The sequence below is a fragment of the Canis lupus genome, chromosome 17, assembly GCF_003254725.2.
Source record: "Canis lupus dingo isolate Sandy chromosome 17, ASM325472v2, whole genome shotgun sequence".
In the NCBI taxonomy this organism is placed as follows: Eukaryota; Metazoa; Chordata; class Mammalia; order Carnivora; family Canidae; genus Canis; species Canis lupus.
Window position 1 is genome coordinate 20,034,688 of NC_064259.1, and position 17,066 is coordinate 20,051,753.

The window sequence follows — 17,066 nt, forward strand, 5'->3', positions numbered from 1 at the left end:
AATCTTGCCATTTGCAGTAACATGGCTGGAACTACAGGGTATTATGCTAAGCAAAATAAGTCAATCAGAGAAAGACAATTATCATATGATCTCACTTATATGTAGAATTTAATAAACAAAACAGAGAATCTTAGGGGAAGAGAGGAAAAAAATGAAGACAAAATCAGAGAAGGAGACAAACCATAAGAGATTCCTAATCACAGGAAACAAACTGAGGGCTGCTGGAGGGGAGGGAGATAAGGGGATGGGGTAAATGGGTGATGGACATTAAGGAGGGCACATAATGTAATGAGCACTGGGTGTCATATAAGACTGATGAATCACTGAACTCTACCTCTGAAACCAATAATATGCTATGTTAATTGAAATTATTTTTAAAAAATTTTTAAAAAGAAAGATAACTTGGGGGGTAGGGGGCAGGCACTAAAAGCAATGGCTACTTTAGAATGAAAGCTTGAAGTCCTACACTAATGCCATAAAAGTACATTGTAAATATCAATGGCTGCCACAACTGACGAAGGGAAAAAACCTGTACAAAAGACGAGGGAGGGATCCCTGGGTGGCGCAGCGGTTTGGCGCCTGCCTTTGGCCCAGGGCGCGATCCTGGAGACCCAGGATCGAATCCCACGTCAGGCTCCCGGTGCATGGAGCCTGCTTCTCCCTCTGCCTGTGTCTCTGCCTCTCTCTCTCTCTCACTGTGTGCCTATCATAAAAAAAAAAAAAAAAAAAAGACGAGGGAAAGTAGTAGTAATGGGTGACAACAGTAAGGATCAGCAAGAATGATGTCACAGCATACATAAGCATTTGACTTACAGACTGTTCTATGTATGTTTTACCCATAGTATGCATACTTAACTTGTGTTTAGTTGTTTTCTTCCTATCAAGCCACAATGTCTAATTTGTACCTAGTCTCTTGAGTTCTTAGCTCTTAGATATATACTACAATGCTGAAGTAATAAAATGCCTAAGATTGACTTCAAAACAGTGTGGGGTAGGAGGACCATTTACAATTTAGCTGGAGGATATACACTTTTGTTTTAATTTTCTAACAGTAAAAATTTATATTTAAATAACTGTCTTCAGTACCTACCTTATTAACCTAGACTTGTGACGTAAGTATATTATCATGACAGGAAAAGAGTGGATTCTTGGATTCTATAACACACCAGGAGAACTCTTTACTCACTAATGTCCAAGGCAGGTATTAGGTATTTATCTCTGGCAATGCATACCTACTCTACAGCTCCAGATCATGTTACCTTTTAACTGCTATCTTGAGATTTACAACATAACCATGTCCTGCATCTGAATACTTTCTCACCCCTCCTGAGGTTCAAAACATTTTTTTTTCAAAACGTTTTTTTGAACCCACAAGTATACGCTTAGTGAATCCTTTATCAGTTCCTCACTTGCCCAGTTTAATTCCTCAGTTCTTTTCTATAGTAAATGGCAGCTATGCAATCCAGAAATCCAGAAATCATTTATTTCCTCCTTCCTTTTACCTCCCCCATCAATCCAACAGCAAGTCTTGAAATACGTATCTCAAATCATTATATTCTCTCCAGCACTATTCACGTAATCCAAACCACCATATCTTGTCTACTCTAGTAAAACAATCCTTCATTAGTCTCCTTAACTCTTTCAACTCCTGACTGCTGCAGTAGTTCTTCATAAACTACATTCACATATATACAGTTCTCTAAATCATTAATTCAGACTACACATCATCTTGTAATTATCAGATCCAAAGGTCTGAGGTAGGTGTATGATTTCCCTTTGAGGACTGACTACACATTTGGACAGAGCAATGCTTCTACATTTACCCTCACCAATGGATTCATACTGGTTTGCTGTGTTCTACTCACATCTACTTACTTATTTGGTTCAAAAAACAAACTCCAATTATGGAACTAGTCAACACAGAGGTTCCAAATACTAGTCATAAAACATATGTTAAATAGCCTACACCAGATTACCTGTGATAAATCCCCTTATAGTAATTTTTTAAATTTTAAATTTTTTAAATTTTAAATTTTAAATGACTACAAAAAAAGCTACACCAAAATCTAGAATTTTGCCTAAGTCGAAGAAAAACACAAATGATTTTGAACTAAAATTTGTGGGTTAATTCACGCTTCCATGAATTCTATGAATCTCAGGCTCAATTCAATTTCATAATCTAAACTTGACCAAGTGTGGGCACCTGGGTGGTTCAGTCAGTTAAGCCCCTGCCTTTGGCACAGGTCACAATCCTGGGGTCCTGGGACTGGGCTCCCTACTCAACAGGGAGTATGTTTCTCCTTCTGCCCCCCACCCTGCTCGTGTGTGCTTGCACACGCTCTTTCTTTCTCAAATAAATAAAATCTTTAAAAAATAAAAAAATAAAAGTAAAATTGACTAAAAGAGACTTGGTGAAGACAGAACAGACCCAAGAGCCTCTCTCCCTCTGGCTGGTTCCAACTAAAACCTGTGGACAAAAATACAAAAACCAACTTCCCAAAGTGTGTACACAGATGTTCACAGTGGCATTATTCATAATAGCCAAAAAGTGAAAATAATTCCAATGTCCATCAATTGATGAATGGATAAACAAAATGTGGCATATGCATACAACGGAATACTATTTAGCAATAAAGAAATGAAATACTGATAAATGCTACACACACTAATATTGATATTTAACACTAGCCTACATCATGGAGAGAGGAAGACAGAAGGTCTGTGTTTGGCACTTTACCTTAACTGCCCTATCTGTCTCTTCCCTTGGCTAATCATCATCTGTATCCTTTCCCTGTATCCTTCCCATAATCATGAGTATAACAGTTTTCAGTGAATTATGCAAGTTCTTCCAGCAAAGTATCAAGCCTTGAGAATAGTCCTGGGGTTCCTTGAACTAGGCAGTTGGGACTAATAAGTGAAGTCAATCATGTGGACTGTTCCCTTTAACATTGCAGTTGGCTAAATTCTCACATAGGAAGTTTTCTGGAGGGTTTTCTCACCATTTTGACTAAAAAACAGACCCTGATTGAGGAAATATACCACTGTAAGGAACAGATACAATTCTGAGAAAAACTCCTATCTTTCTAGCCAAGATATGAAAAAAAGGACATTGAAGGCTGGGGGGTAAGAGGGGTGGTATTCCAGAGAGAACAGAACAGGAGAAGGGAATACCCTAATTCCCACACAAGGCATGGGCTCATCCTGGAGCTCTGCATACTTAGGACATTCCCAACCAACACAGTAAAGGCTTTGAGAACTGAACCACAGCTCACATCTCAGGCTAATAACCTTGAGTGGCACATGCATGAAACAAACCCAAAACAGTAGAGCAGGGGCTTTGAAAACAACTGATTATTGAACCAACACCTACAGAAGGTAAGAGAGAACATATAATCTGAGGACAGCTGGGTTGCTTGGAAGCAAGGAAGGAAGCAAGGAAGCAAGGAAGGCAGGCAGGCAGGAAGAAAGGAATCACCATTCTCCAGAGGTTTGTAAAAGAAAAACAGAGCCTAAAACAACATAATATTTAAAATGTTCAGAATAATACAACTTTAAATTTCTCAATAAACAATGACCCAGGAAAATGTGAGAAATTCTTATGGGAAAAGACAATCAACAGTTGCCATCCTTAAGATTATCCAGATGTTAAACTCATCAGACAAAACCTTTAAAGCATTCAATATTACTATACTCCAGGCGGTAAAGAGAAATGAACTAAAATATAAATGAAATAAAATATACTCCAAAACCCTCAAATTATTCAAAAGAAGGCAGCAGAGAGGGGACAGTAAACTAAAAACTAAGAAGGAAAAATAAAATAATAGTAAAATGGCAGAGTAAATCTAATCATGTCAATGATTATCAGATAGGATTCTTTTTAAAAATATATTTTTTTTCAATTTTTAATTCATGAAAAACACAAAAAGAAAGGCGGAGACATAGGCAGAAGGAGAAGTGGGCTCTCCATGGGGAGCCCGATGCAGGACTCGATCTCAGGACCCCAGGATCACAACCTGAGCTGAAGACAGACACTCAACCACTGAGCCACTTGGGTGCCCAGATAGGATTCTTTTTTTTATTTTTTTATTTTTTGATAGGATTCTTTTTTTAAAGATTTATTTATTTATTTAAGAGAGAGGGGATCCCTGAGTGGCTCAGCAGTTTAGTGCCTGCCTTCTGCCCAGGGCGTGATCCTGGAGTCCCAGGATCGAGTCCCACATCAGGCTCCCTGCATGGAGCCTGCTTCTGCCTGTCTCTGCCGCCCTCTCTCTCATTGTGTCTCTCTGTCCATGAATAAATAAATAAAATCTAAAAAAAAAAAAAAAGTAAGAGAGAGAAAGCATGCATGTGCGTGTATGCATGAGTGGGAGGGGCACAGTGAGAAGGAGAGAATCTCAAACAGACTCTGCGCTGAGAGCAGAGCCTGGTTTGGGGCTGTATCTCACAACCCCTGAGATCACAAGCTGAGGTAAAACCAAGAGTCAGATGCTCAACCAACTGTGCCACCCAGGCGCCCCAGAAAGAATTTTTAGGGATGCCTGGGAGGCTCAGTGGTTAAGCATCTGCCTTTAGCTCAGCTCATGATCTCGAGGTCCTATGATCGAGTCCCGGGGTCCTATGATCGAGTCCCAGGCTCCTTGTGGGGAGCTTGCTTCTCCCTCTGCCCAAGTCTCTGCCTCTTTCTCTGTGTCTTTCATGAATAAATAAATAAAATCTTTTTAAAAAATTGTTTTTTTAAAAATACTACAAGGTATCAAAATAGATTTCAAAGCAAAGAATATTACCAAGGAAAAAGAGAGTGACTACAGACACTAACAAGGTCTATTCACTAAGAAAACTTAATGCCTTTATTTTTGTTTTAATATTTTATTTATTTATTCATGAGAGACAAGAAAGAAGCAGAGACACAGGCAGAGGGCTCCATGCAGGGAACCCGACGTGAGACTCGATCCTGGTTCTCCAGGATCAGGCCCTAGGCTGAAGGCGGCATTAAACCACTGAGCCACCCAGGCTGCCCAACTTTAATGCCTTTAATGTAATTATACCTAACAACAAATATTCAAAATACATGAAGCAAAAACCAAAATAACTAAAAAGAGAAAGACAAACAATTATAATTGTAGAATTCAACAGCCTTGGGGCACCTGGGGTGGCTCAGTCAGGTTAAGTGTCTGCCTTCAGTTCAGGTCATGATCTCGGGGTCCCCTGATCAGGCCCTGCCTCCAGCTCCCTGCTCAGTGGGGGAGTCTGCTTCTCCCTCTCCTGCTGCCCTTGTCTCCTCCCCTCCCCAAATTGTGTTCTCTTTCTTTCTTGGTCACTCTCTCTCTCTCTCAAATGAATAAATAAAACCTTAAAAAAAAAAAAAAGGAAGAAAAGGAATTCAACAGCCTTTTTTCAAAATAAACAGAAAATCAGAAGATCTAAACAACCTTATTAACCAATTTGACATAACTGACATTTATAGAACACTCTACCCCAAACCAGCAGAAAACACACATGCTTTACAAACATGCATGGAACATTTACATATACCAAGACAGACCATATCTTGAGCCATAAAATGATAAAAACCCGACAAGAACAACAGAAAAAGAGAAATAAAAATCTGGTTTCTTTCTTAAAGAATAATGAAATTAATAAATCTCTAGCGAGACCGAAAAGATCATTGATGAAAAACACAAATCACCAATATCAGGAATGAAACAGAAGTGTCACCATAGATTATACAGCCTTTCAAAGGACAGTGAGGGACTAGTACAAATAACTTAGCTCCCAATCAATTTGGCAAATCAGAAGAAATGGATAAATTCCTCAAAAACTATCAACTACCCAAACTCAACCATGTAAAACAGATAATCTGCATAGTCCTATAGCCATTAAAGGAATCAAATTTTTATTTAAAAGCTCCTGAAAAAGAAACTTCTAAGTCCAAGCTGTTTCGATTGAGAATTCCACCAAATAAAGAACACAAATTTCACACAATATCCTCCAGAAAAGAGAAGGTCTCGAGAACACTTCTCAAATACTTTTATGAGACCTATGTTACTTTTGAGACCCAAGCCAGACAGTAACCGTATAGAAGTCAGAAAACTGCAGACTAACATCTCTTGTGGACCCGAAAACAAAAATCTTCAATAATGTTAAAACAAACCAAATGCAGTAGTGTATAAAATAAATTATATACACCACAACCAAGCAGGATTACAGGTGTGCAAAGGTGGCTCAGTATTCAAAACTCAACCCCCATAATACCAGATAAGCAGGCTAAGTAAGAAAAAACATAGGAGATTTTGAAAGACTATCAAGATTTTTTCATAAAAAAGTAAAGATAAAAGATTTTTATCTATGTCCTAAGGTGAGAAATCTTAGCTCCTGTACAGAGAACAGCAGTGTATCTATTTAGCTGGAGTGAAGATGGAAAAAAATCATTGTAGGGGGCCATACAATGATCTCAGTTATTCTACTGAAAAACTACTGACAGCTGCTGTGCTAGTTATCAATTTATTGACTTTTAGCTCCAAATCCAACCTTCTTTGTCTTTCTCCTAGTGGAGCTGGACCCTATAAACACTCCTCCTTTGCCAGCTGGCTCGATGTTAAGTTTTGTCAGCAGAGAACTGGAGGAACACTGCAGAATGAAAGGGGACTTTCTTTCTGGTTTTACTGTGCCCTTGCCTGCCTGTTCTTATGGCAGGCAGCACCCAGCAACATGAGGGACACTTAATGGCACCTAACCTTCAGCAAGGTTCAGCTGAATGACTGTGGGTGGCTTCCCAGAAAATTCTGCTGGTGCCTCAGCTGGCTCCCGAGTGACTGCAGGACAGGTGCCCAACAGGAGGCTTTCCAGCAAGTTCTAATGCCCAGTAGGCAGTTTCCTATTTGCCAGCCCAGGCTACAGCACCAGTGATCTTTGTCATCCACTGGACCAAAGCCCCACCTACTCCATTAAGATCTGAATCACAACCTAGGGACATAGAGGGAGATTCTTGAAAGCTACTCTTTCCTACAGCATACTGCCCTCAGCCCTAAGTTACTAGTTGCTCTCTTTAAATAGTTTCTGGTTAACCAATTAACAACTTAACCAGTTAACTTAATAACTTCCCTGTTTAAATTACCATATAGCTTCCATCTGCTGACCAGATCCTGAGACTTATAAAACTGCAAAGGTCAAAGACTGCAGAAAACATCGCTAAAAAACTCTTTAAAAAATTTATTTTTATTTATTTATGATAGACACAGAGAGAGAGAGAGAGAGAGAGAGAGGCAGAGGGAGAAGCAGGCTCCACGCGGGGAGCCCGACGCGGGACTCAATCCCAGGACTCCAGGATCGCGCCCTGGGCCAAAGGCAGGCATGAAACCGCTGAGCCACCCAGGGATCCCCTAAAAAACTCTTTTAAGTTCTTAAAGGGACAAGTACCTCACTCTTTTCTCAGCCAGAAGCCAATCACCTCATTTTTCATACTTTTTTTGTTTGTTAGTTGTGGCAAAATATACATAACATACAAGTTACCATTTGAACCATTTTTAAGTGTAGATTGCAGTGGTATTGAATACACTCACAATGCTGTGCAGTCATTACTGTCCATTTCCAGAATTTCTTCATTATCCCAAAAACAAACTCTGTACTAATTTAAACAATAACTCTCTATTCTTCCCTATTCTCAGCCCCTAGTAAACTCTATTTTACTCTCTGTCTCTGTGAGTTTGCCTGTCCTAAGTAACTCACATAAAAGGAATCATACATTTGCCCTTTTTTTCCTGTTGCCACATCACTATTTGACCTTTGTGTCTATCTTATTTCACTTAGCACGTTTTTCAGGTTCATCCACACAGAATTTCAATCCTTCATAAGGCTGAATAATATTCCACCATTTGATGGACATTTGGGCTATTTCCACTTTAATGTTATGCAATAGCAGGGCACCTGGGTGGCTCAGTCAGTTAAGCATCTGCCTTTGGCTCAGATCATGATTTCGGGGTCCTGGGATCAGCCCCAAGACGGGCTCCCTACTCAGCAGGGAGTCTGCTTCTCCCTCTCCCTCTGACCCTCACTCAGCTCATTCTTTCTCTCTCTCTCAAATAAATAAATTAAATTAAATGTTAAAAAAAAATTAAGTGAGCCTCTTCAGAATGGGGAACACAGGGAAATGAAAGCCATGTACTGAGAACTGAAGAAGGAAAATTAACTGTAAGAAGTAGCACATCTTCAATAATGATATTATCTATTTCAGGGCAACTGGGTGGCTCACTTGGTTAAGTGTCTGCCTTTGGCTTGGTTCGTGATCCGGGGTCCTGGGATGGAGCCCCATATCGGGTTCCCAGCTCAGCAGGGAGCCTGCTTCTCCCTCTCTCTCTACCCTTCCCCCCGCTTGTGTTCTATCAAATAAATAAATAAAATCTTCTAAAAAAGGTATTATCTACTTCATTCTGTAACCTGTCTAAAAACTTTAATCATTTACTACATCATCACAGCAAGAGAGTAAGTTGTAACTGCATCTGAATGTGATCTTCCAACCACTGATACTTCATATATGCATTAACTAGAAGGCTTTCAGTGTCTGGTATATGCCAAGCATAAAAGAGAAAGGAGAAAAAGAGCAAATATCACTGCCCTCATGGAGCTACCTTACTATAAGCTACAAATAAGCTGTATGATTTTTTTAAGATCACAAAAATATGTAATTCCAAGCCTTTAGGTGGTATGCAGAAATAAACAGAACACTTTAATAAACTAAAAAAAGAAATTTGTTCTAGCTTGTAAAGTCAGCCAAAGTTCTCTTAAAAAGATGTACTCAAACTGACACCTAAAAAATAAGATGCAACTGAGAGAAAAAAGCACATTCCCTGCTATGAAGGCAGCATATACAAAGACTGAGGCAGGAAACAGCTTCTCTGCATATTTGAGAATTGACAACATATAATATTTAAAGCTATGGGAATGGATAAAATTATACATAAGTGAGAAGGTAATAAGCAAAAAAACTGAGAAGGAAGAAGGAGGAATGTTTGTGGTCACTTCAGGTAACAAAACAGTTTCAAGAAGGAAGCAGTATTTGGCTATGTTAAATAATGCTAAGAAATAAGAATCAGGAACTACAAGTCCCATGGAATTAACAAAATGGAAGTCACTGCTGACTTAGAAAGAACTGCTTTGTGGTCACATAACTGCATCACAACAATGTAATTTAACCAAGAACAGCTACTTATAAATTGTTATCACTAAACAAAGCCAGAAGCTATTTTTGATGACTACCATCTTGCTACTTTTTCTAAAGTTCTTTTTTTCACCTTCTTTACTATTCTTTACTTATTTACTATTCTTGCCTGCTTCCAAGAAATGATAATGACAAGTATAAAGTCACAGAGCCTTAGTACATTGGAGCTACACGACTCTCCAAATGGCATTTAGATCTAAGGGACTGATGGGAATCTGGTTTCTGTATACCAGACATCCTGGTCTATTTCCCCAGTGTATCAAAAGTCTAATATTAAGGAAAAAATGAAATCTCTTACTCATTCCTATTCAATAACCCAATAGCGTTATAAAAGAATAATAAAATACCTTAGTAGAACTTGTTCCTCAGACCACAAAAATAACTATCTTTTCCCCTGTAGCTTTGTACAAATTGGTGTTATTAAATAGGCTTTATGTGGGGAATGAGGGGCATCAGGGTAACTGGGTGAGGGACATTAAAGAGGGGATGTGATGTAATGAGCACTGGGTGTTAATATAAGACTAATGAATCACTGAACTCTACCTCTGAAACTAATAATACACTCTACATTAATTGAATTTAAATTTTTAAAAAAGTGAAAAAAAATAAAAAATACATAGGCTTGGGCAGCCCAGGTGGCTCAGCAGTTTAGCGCCGCCTTCCACCCAGGGCATGATCCTGGAGACCCAGGATCAAGTCCCACATCGGGCTCCCTGCGTGGAGCCTGCTTCTCCCTCTACCTATGTCTCTGCCTCTCTCTCTCTCTCTCAAGAACAAATAAATTAAATCTTAAAAAAAAAAAAAGGCTTTAATTGTATGCTTTAATTTTAATCTAATAAAGCTTATCTAATTCAAATAAAAATTTAGAATTGTGGGCAGCCCAGGTGGCTCCGTGCTTTAGCACCGCCTTCAGCCACGGGCGTGATCTGGAGACCTGGAATCGATTCCCACATCGGGCTCCCTGCATGGAGCCTGCTTCTCCCTCTGCCTGTGTCTCTGCCTCTCTCTCTCTGTCTCTCATGGGTAAATAAATAAAATCTTAAAAAAAAAAAATTTAGAATTGTATCATTGATAAAATAAGTGATTAATCTTTTAATTTACAATGTTTAAAAGCTAATTCCTCAAATGCATTTCAATGTTTTAATTTACAAATATCCAAACAATTTCTCAGAGACATGTTACATAAAGTGAAATAAAACTAATTTATACTTCATTGTTTCATAGTAATAAAACAAACCTAATTTATTCCCAGCCTACTAACATTTGGCCATAGGTCAAAACAAAAATTTTTAGCTATGTTAGCAAATGGCCAAAAACTGAATTTTATATTAAAGAAAATAAGAATTAAAATCTAGACATGCAATAGCTTTGTATCAAAAAATACACTAGTGTCCATTTACAAATGTTTCAGCATAGCTCACTACTACTCTGGCATCTCAGCTGAACAATTCAGTGTGGAGGACTGTCCAACACAATGTGAGACATTTAGCATCCCTGTTTGCTGAGCATTAAATGCCACAGTGCTCCCTTCCTTTCTAGACACTTGGAAAACCAAAAATAACCCCCCTTCAAAAAAAAACAAAACACCAAAAATAATCCCATAAATTCTAAACACTTTCCCTATGGGTGTTTACACAATACCACCCCTACTGAGAACAACTGGTAGCAGTTTTAAAGCACTGCAACCTTTTCCATTTTAATGAAAATATCTCTCATGTAGACTCCCAGATTTCTACCTTAAGAATACCAACTACATTGACTATTATTTTAACATTTCTTGATAGCAGGGGGAATTGATTATGAAGTGACTATTATACACTATTGTTAATATAAGGCTCTTAAAAAATTAGTGTGTTTTACCTTTGGTCCTGTATTAATTGACCCCAAGCTGTTTTACTTGTACATAAGATAATTACACGAAATATACACTGCTTTATTAACATCTTTCCCAATTTATTCCTTTTGAACAAGGTACTTCTTCCTAGACTATCTACCTCTAGTCCTCTCTTTGTACTACAGAGTACTTTTTACCTGCTAATGACCAAGCTTATTTTATCAAAAGCCTGAACTCATAGATGAAGGCTTGAAGATGGCTCCATGCCTTCCTAAGAATTAAAGTGCATGGGTTGGACACAGCTAAGAATTTTCTTTTAAACTTACTTGTGGATTTTGTAACTGTGCTATTACTGAAAACTCAAAAGATCTGACAACTAAACAAATCAGAAATTAGCAAAGCAGTTATTACTAAATCATTAATCTTCAGAACTAAGATACACTGCTGTATACTATGAAACACTCTAATCAAGTATTATAATTATTACTAATAATATTTAAATAACTCACCTGATTTCTTTTAGTCCTTCTCTCTGGATAACTTGAAGAATTTCTTTATGACTCATGGGTGTATTGGGGTATTTTTCTAAGACCTGAGAAACAAGTATATAATAATAAATTATTTCTTCTTGTCTTAAGTTCTTATTATATATATATTTCTTATTCTTATTAAAACTATGTATTAATTTCATCCAGCACATACATATCCAGAGATTTTCCATTCCTTATATTTTGGGACAATTAAAAAAAAATTAATGGAATATAAACAGGTTCTTCTTTTAGCCACAAACAGTATATCAAGTCCTGAAGCAGAAATGGATCAAAAAGGGTAAGATTAATAACTAAGTTATTTATTACTAATGTGTAATAAGAAATTGTTTACTTTCTGCCTCTACCTCCATATCACACGCCTAACTGTAGATCTACTATAGGTACTTAAAGATTAACCATTTTTATATTTCCAGCAAAGCCTCATATGGCATGAATTCTCAATAAATTCTTAGCCAGAAAAAATGAGTAATATAGTTGCAACAATATTAAAAAGGTATCTGTATTTTGGTTCTGGTAAAAAAAAGGAGTAAGCATAGTTTATCCTTCTCTCAGGGTGAACACAACTAAAAACCTGGAGAGAATGCATGGAGCAACTATCTAACAACTCTGAAAATGATAGCAATTGGCCTGAAGTAGGAAACCACAACTACAAGTTCTTCTACTAATCCCAAAGTGAGTTTCCTGGTTTTGTTTCCTCTGGGACCACTCAGCCTAGACTCAAAGGCAGTATAAAAGAACTGTTCACTAAATGTAGACAGAAATAGCTCTAAGAGAATTCTTCTCTTTTTTGGTCTGAAGATTAGTAATATAGCCCCCAGGGAGGCAAGGTTTTCTGGGCGTTTCCCCCTTTCTCTTGATCTGTGTTCCCAATCAAGCCAAAGGCAGCAGCCTTGGCAGTGATACTATCAGCAATGGCTGAACAGGGACCTAAAATTCCAACAAAGCAGAATCCTCCTGGTCCTTTAAGTGTGAATGGAATCCACATGGCTTATATTCTTTCTCTGCCATCCATCAAAGGTAGATGTATACAGCAGAACAGGAAAATAAAGCCCTACCTGTCTGTCAGGCCATGGGACAAAGAAGGGTCTCAAAATTAATTAATTAATTAATTAATTAATTAATTAATTAAAAAATAAAATAAAATAAAAAATAAAATAAAATAAAATAAAATAAAATAAAATAAATAAAATAAAATAAAATAAAATAAAATAAAATAAGGGTCTCTAGGACCCAGAAAGAATCAAGGAACTTGCAAAGCAAAAGGAGCTCAAGAAAGTGATACTATTAAGTTCTATAAACACTCCTGGGGTCAGTCCAGAGCTATGCATATGTGTATATCTGACCCTAATCATACCATGAGGTTCCCAAATTAGTCACCAGATGGTACACCTACAGATCAGAACAGCTCTGCAAAGGCTTTGAAAACTAGACATTGGAATTTTAGTGCAGAGAAGATGGGTTGGAAACTTGTGTTCTGAACCTAACAAAGTCAAATGAGTGCTTTAAAAACGTCTCACTCCCCACAGCCCATGCCGCATCACTCTCCACTTAAACTTGACTTCTTTAAGCATAGTTATAATAGTCACTTTAAAGTCTCTGATAGGGGCACCTGGGTGGCTCAGTGGTTGAGTGTCTGCCTTCGGCTCAGGTTGTGATCTGAGCCTGCTTCTCCCTCTGCCTAAGTCTCTGCCTCTCTCTGTGTGTCTCTCACAAATATATAAATAAAAATCTTTAAAAAAAAAAGAAATAATGTCTTTGATAGTTCCAACATCTTGGTCATCTTGGGTTTATTGTCTGTAGGTGTCTTTTCCCTTATGAGTTCTTAAGATTTTCCCAATTCTTCATTTGTCAAGGGATTTTGGATTGTATTAGACATTTTGATGTTATCTTACTGTATGTTTCTTTAAAACCAATGGAGAGGGACAGCCCTGGTGGCTCAGCGGTTTAGCGCCGCCTTCAGCCCAGGGCCTGATTCTGGAGACCCAGGATGGACCCGGGATGGAGTCCCACATCAGCGGGCTCCCTGCCTGGAGCCTGCTTCTCCCTCTGCCTGTGTCTCTGCTGCGCATGCTCTGTGTGTGTGTGTGTCCTCCCTCTGCCTGTGTCTCTGCTGCGCATGCTCTGTGTGTGTGTGTGTGTCTTTCATGAATAAATAAAATCTTAAAAAAAAAAATTCAATGGAGAATGATGGGGGGGCGGGGTTTAAGGGAAATCCGCACTATTTGTTTCTGTCTGACTTGTTTCACTTAGTATACAGCTTACAAGGTTCATTCCTATTGTCAAAGAGGGCAGACTGCATTCTTTTTCTATGGCTGAATAATATTCCATTGTGTACATATAGTAATTTTCTTTATCTGATCATCTGTTGTTAGATACTAAAGTTGTTTCCATGTCTCAGCTATTCCGAATAATGCTGCAATGAATACAGGGGTGTAGATATCACTCTAAGATAGTGATTTCATTTCCTTTGGATATATACCCAAAAGCGGGATTGCCGATAGTTCTATTTTTAATTTTTTGAGAAACCTCCATACTGTTTTCTGTAATGGTTGTACCAACTTATGTAGCACAAAAAAAGAGCCTTTATATTGAAATATACACACAAAAGATGGTCAGGTAAGGACACAAAAGACTGATATACCTACTAAAAAAATAAAACCTGAGCCGACAAAAAACATATCTTCCTATAAAAACTATTTTCCTATAGTGCAGCCCAGATAATATATACAAAATTTTTGTATTTCTCCCTTAATTTGTACATACTTCTAACTGCCTTGTGGTTTACAAACATTGTATAGCCGGGCAGCCCTAGTGGCGCAGCGGTTTGGCACCGCCTGCAGCCTGGAGTATGATCCTGGAGACCTGGGATCGAGTCCCACTTCGGGCTCCCTGCATGGAGCCTGCTTCTCCCTCTCCCTCTGCCTGTGTCTTTGCCTCTCTCTCTCTGTCTATGAATAAATAAAATCTTAAAAAAAAAAAAAAACATTGTATAGCCATTTCATTTGATCCTCACAACAATCCAAGAAAAGAGCAGCACAGGTTTAGGTATGTCTATTATTACCAGGAACAAAAGTAAGACTTAGAAAAGTTACCCAAAAGGGGGGCAGTGCCTGGGTGGCTCAGTAGTTGAACATCTGCCTTTGGTTCAGGTTGTGATCCCAGGATCCTGGGATCGAGTTCTGCATCAGGCTCCCCACAGAGAGCCTGCTTCTCCCTCTGCCTATGTCTCTGCCTCTCTCTGTCTCTCATGAATGAATGAATCAATGAATGAATAAATGAATAAACAAATAAATAGAAAAAAAAAAGTTACAAAGCATAGCCTGAACTTGAATGGCAAAACTCTTAATTTCCCAAGCTAAAAAGGATAATAACAACAATTAATACAAAGCAAATAGTTCAATGACCAAAAAAATCTATTTATTTTATTAACTAAAACATGTACTGGAATGATAAAAAAAAACTGTGCCTCTACTGGACAGGTAGATTTTTACTTGCTGAGGCAAAAATAATAATAATAACAGGATTGTAGAAATGTCACTTACTGTTTTGATTAAGATAGGAATGGGTAGGACCTTCAACTATAATGATCAGATAGAGACCTTTTTCTCACAGGTCTATTTTGAAACATGTCAAGATTAGCTTAATGAAAATGTCAGCCTTCACATATGTCTACAAATTAAGTCGGTATCTTAAAGAGGTAGGTATCAAAAATAAATAAATAAAAATAAAGAGGTAGGTCTCTGGCTCTGTCTTTAGTAATGAGCAAGTAAATAAAAATGAAAAACAAGATCCTGGTGGGGCTTGGGAAGATTTGAGTATTTTGAGTATTTCTCAAACTCTAATATTAATCAGGCTTGAGATGCCTGGGAAAAGTGGGAAGATGTAGAGGTTTTTATAAATCGTACTGAAAAGCACTGGAGTTGACAGAAGACCACTTTGTGCAATAGATGTTATGCTCTCCCAGTCAAGAACTAGAAGGGACTTCTAGGGAAATTAATACAATCATCCACCTGGCAATTAAGTTTCACTTTGTTACTATCATTAGGAAATCCTGAATACAAAAATGTGTAACATAAATTTAAATATGGGCACAAGGGGTGTCTGGGTGGCTCAGTTGGTTAAGCATCTGCTGCCTTGGGCTTGGGTAATGATCCCAGAGTCCTGGAATCAAGCTCCAAGTAGGGTTCCCTGCTCAATGGGGAGCCTGCTTTTCAATCTCTCTCTCTCTCTCTCTCTCTCTCTTTACCCCTGCCGCTACTCCTGCTTGTGCAATCTCTATCTCTAATAAACAAATAAATAAAATCTTTATATTAAAAACAAAACAAAAAAAAAAAAAACAAAAAAACGGACGCCTGGGTGGTTGAGCATCTGTCTTTGGCTCAGGGCATGATCCCAGAATCCTGGGATAGAGTCCCACATCAGGCTCCCTGCATGGAGCCCGCTTCTTCCTCTGCCTGGGTCTCTGCCTCTCTCTCTCTCTCTCTCTCTGTTTCTCATGAATAAATCAATCTTTAAAAAATTTTTTAAATAATAAATAAGAGCACAAATAAAAGATCTGCTTGATTTTCTTAAATGGTATCAAGTGCTTATAATAAATACTCCTCCCCATACAGATATACAATAGTAAATTTAAATTGATTGAGACTCTATTTTGGTGTCTGTAAGAGCTATTCATATAAGCAAGGGGTTTTGTTTGGAAAAAAATTTTAATTTATGGAAAATATTCAAGAGTTTCAAAGCACAGGTATAGAGGTCAGCCTGCTTCTAATAGCCCTAAGAATATATCCTAGGTGACTAAAGGCCTTAAATCCCAATCCTTCATTGGTAGAGTGAGGGTTGTAACATTCTCAAAGGTAAGAACATGAAATTAAACATTCTGCAGTATTCTTAACTTACTGTAAGTGGCTGATAAAAGTGGCTTTTGTTATTATTAATCAACTACATGACAACATTGTTTGCCAGTTCACATTTCTGATATACTCCCATTTAATCATCAGTGTTCGTTAGGGGGATGAAAAATACAAAAGATAGCATGCTTTTCTCAAGCTACCCGCCCTTTGACTTTTTCACCATTTTCATCACAGATAATTAACAATGCCCTATACTAATAATTCCTGCTGGTAATAAAAAAATAGTACACAAGAAACAAAATTTACAATATGAGATAATTTTACATGAAATGCCAAGACTTCACAATCATATCATGTCATTTCTCTAAACTTCAAATCTTGTTTACATTACAGATTTCCAAATATAAAGACTAGATATGAAGACTACTCTGTACGGAAAAAAACAAGTGAAAAATCACTGATTAAGGCACTTGCATTCATATGCAAAAATATTTTGATTAATCATAATGAGACTTCTTTGTCTGCCCAAGGAGCTAGAAAATGGAAATTAATAAAAAATTCTCTGGTGGGGCAGCTGACTGGCTCAGTTGGTATTATATAGCATGCGGGTCTTGATC

General features: G+C 37.8%; 1 protein-coding gene across 3 annotated transcripts in view; it reads right to left on the bottom strand.

The window, feature by feature from the left end:
- The window catches only part of ASXL2 (ASXL transcriptional regulator 2), a 151,204-nt gene that overhangs the window by 73,919 nt on the left and 60,219 nt on the right, over positions 1-17,066 (bottom strand). For all 3 annotated transcript variants that reach the window (XM_049096202.1, XM_025454465.3, XM_049096201.1), the window contains one exon: positions 11,558-11,640. In XM_049096202.1, coding sequence (XP_048952159.1) covers positions 11,558-11,613 — 56 coding nt within the window. In that variant the 5' untranslated portion in view covers positions 11,614-11,640. The remainder of the gene's footprint in view (positions 1-11,557; positions 11,641-17,066) is intronic.